The 2,959-nt window shown below is 32.1% G+C and overlaps 1 protein-coding gene across 14 annotated transcripts in view; it reads left to right on the plus strand.

Annotated features, from left to right (window-relative positions):
• Window positions 1-2,953, plus strand: part of LOC106869227 (dorsal-ventral patterning tolloid-like protein 1) — a 1,100,309-nt gene extending 1,097,356 nt beyond the window's left edge. For all 14 annotated transcript variants that reach the window (XM_052971032.1, XM_052971029.1, XM_052971039.1 and 11 more), the window contains one exon: window positions 2,058-2,953. In XM_052971032.1, coding sequence (XP_052826992.1) covers window positions 2,058-2,293 — 236 coding nt within the window. In that variant the 3' untranslated portion in view covers window positions 2,294-2,953. The remainder of the gene's footprint in view (window positions 1-2,057) is intronic.
• Window positions 2,954-2,959: the final 6 nt, after the last annotated feature.

The raw sequence follows: 2,959 nt of genomic DNA on the forward strand, positions 1-2,959 counted from the left end.
GTTCAGAAGGGCATCCAGCTGTAGAACCCATGTGAAAGCAGACACTGAAGCTCATCAGACCCTTGTGAAACCATTCAATCCATGCCAGCATGGAACATGGATATAAATTAGGATAATTAAGATATATACTATAATGTACACAACAAGCTTCTGTCCAATTTCCATCCATTAATATTAATCATAAGGCAGCAAGCTGGCAGAATCGTTAGCATACCAAGCGAACTGTTTGGTGGCATTTTGTTCATCTTTGCACTCTGAGTTCAATTTCTGCCAAGGTCCACTTTGCCTTTCGTTCATTCGATGTCGATAAATGAAGTTCCAGTTGAACACTGAGGTCAATGTAATCAACTTACTTCAACCCCCAAAATTACTGGCCTTGTGCCAAAATCTGAAACCAGTATTAATTACATCCACCAAAGGTTATAGAGGAAAGCATCTGACCAAAGTGCCACTCAGTATTATAGAACATGAAACCACATGACTGTAAAGCAAAATTCTGAACTACACAGATATGCCTTCACCTCTGTATATAAACTTCCTATGTGAATAAATAAATAAATAAATAAATAAATAAATAAATAAATATATATATATATATATATATATGTATATATATATATATATATATTCATTCACCCAAATACACACATAGACATGTGTACATTCCACATATTTATGAGTGTGTCTTGTAGAAAATATACTGATGTCGGTTTGTAATTCAAATAAAATGAAATTCCTATCTCCTCCAAATTATAGTTACAAATTTAAGTTCCTTACATTTTGAGAAATTTGGTTATAATTGCTAAGTAAGTGATTTTTTTTTTGTTTTATATTTTTCTTTTTAATTTTAATATTTATTCTCTGTTTTCGCTTCTTTGATTATTGTATTGTACCAATTCTCCTGTAACAAATCTGAACTTGGACAAAACTAACAAACCATAGAAAACATTGAAAACACACATGTACATACATGCACACACACACACACACTCATGTGCATGCCACAACTGGAATCTTTTCTGAGAGTAAACACTAATCCTGTGAAGGTATGTGTGCATACATTTGTGTATGTGTGTGTGTGTGTGTATCTGTCTGTCTGGCTGACTGTCTGCTGACCATCTTTGTATTAATTTTTATGAGTTTTCTTTGAAAATTTTATTGATAGAATTACTTTGAAAATTCTAACGAATCTTTTCAAGGAGAATAAAATTCTGATCTAGTTTTTATTAATATATTTTGTTTTGTTTTTGTTTATTTCCTTCTGTGTATATTTATTTATAATTTTTACTGTTACCATTTCCTTCATGTTATCTAATTCAAAGCATTTAACTTAAATGCATTGTTTTTATGAGAAATTCTCTTTGGTGGAAGGCTGTTTAGAAAAGAGACTGTGTTTTGTAGGAAAACTGTTATTTTCTACAAAGACATCATCTCTTATTATTCTTATTGTTGTTGTGATAGTGGATGATTTGGAAAAAATTACCTGTTTCTTCCATACAAAGATTCTTGTTTGTTGGCAAACACAAAGTGGTTTGTTCAGCAAGAATTGTTTAGTTTGTTAAAATATCTTGGAAGGGAAAAAAATATTTGAAGAGGAAGTATTTTTATTAATGCAAAAAAAAACAAAATGATAAATAAAACTTAAAAAATATAATAAAAACACTCAGTAAAATTGCAAATGTAAAATTTTAATTTTTCATGCTTTAACAGTTTTTTTAGTTTTTATTTTTTCTATTCTCTCTTAAAGATAAAAATTAAATCTATAATTCCTTTCAAATTTTGACCATCAATAGCAAAAAGGGTAGCCTCTGAGTGGCTAATAGCAACCAAATCAACCTCAAACCAGACAATACCATAATGTAAAGAAAAGAAATGTGAAACATTGAATAATATAGTCCATGGTACATTATATCTATAATTTCTTTTCATCATGGGTTTATTCAATGAGGGCTGATTTGGGGATAAGGAAAAGAGGTACTGAAATAAAATGCAAATAAATGTTTCAATACATCTATATATTCATATTTATTTATGTTTTTTTTTTTTTGTTTTTACAGGTCCAGCAACAGGGAGTATACAAATTCTCCATATAGCTGTAGGGACATCTATATCATCATTCTTCTGTATAATTTTGGTGATATGTGGATTTTATCATCGGAAAAAATTTGGCGACCGCAAGCCACCTGAACAAGATCATGTGGAAGTTCGTTATGTGTCCTCATCAGGATGTAATACAACTGACAGACTCCTAACACAGGAGAGCCCTAAGTGTCAAAGGATCTCTATTGTATGACTAATGTTAATGTTAGCTGTTACACAAAACCAACACGACAACCTTGTGATTGAAATCCACAGGATCTGGGCAGTGATTGCATTGGCAATGATGATGATGTTGGAAAGGAAGGTCGTTTACACTGATACCACTTCTGTTAATCTCCCTTTTACTTCAGACTTGGAGCTACTTCCAGCTAAACCTTTCAGAACAGCGAAAAATATAGCATTCGTGGTCAGTACTACTAACGTCAACGCCACCACCACCACCACCACCACCACCACCATCAATCAGGCCATCTGGTATACTATGTTATTATGTACTGGAATACTAAATACATCAACAGTTTGTTGTACACAGGCTGTGAAAATGAAACTGGGCCATTTTTTTCATCAACATTGGCGTTGTGGACAATCACTTTCTTGTTGAATAAATCCTATTAGTGGTGGACACTGCAGATATGAAAGAACATTTCAAACTAGCCAATCAAGATGTAGGCCATGTGACAAACCCCTACCCCCTTAAAATAAAAAAAAAATGATATCACAAAAGAGAGTTAAAAACAGCAACAAAACTTCTTTTTTTTTTTAAATTCTATGACTGCTTTTGTAGTCGATGACATTTCTGACTTCAACGAGAACAGAAGGGAAAAAGAATCAGGAGAAATGATATAGAAAACATTAAAAT

Source organism: Octopus bimaculoides, chromosome 10 (genome assembly GCF_001194135.2).
Source record: "Octopus bimaculoides isolate UCB-OBI-ISO-001 chromosome 10, ASM119413v2, whole genome shotgun sequence".
In the NCBI taxonomy this organism is placed as follows: Eukaryota; Metazoa; Mollusca; class Cephalopoda; order Octopoda; family Octopodidae; genus Octopus; species Octopus bimaculoides.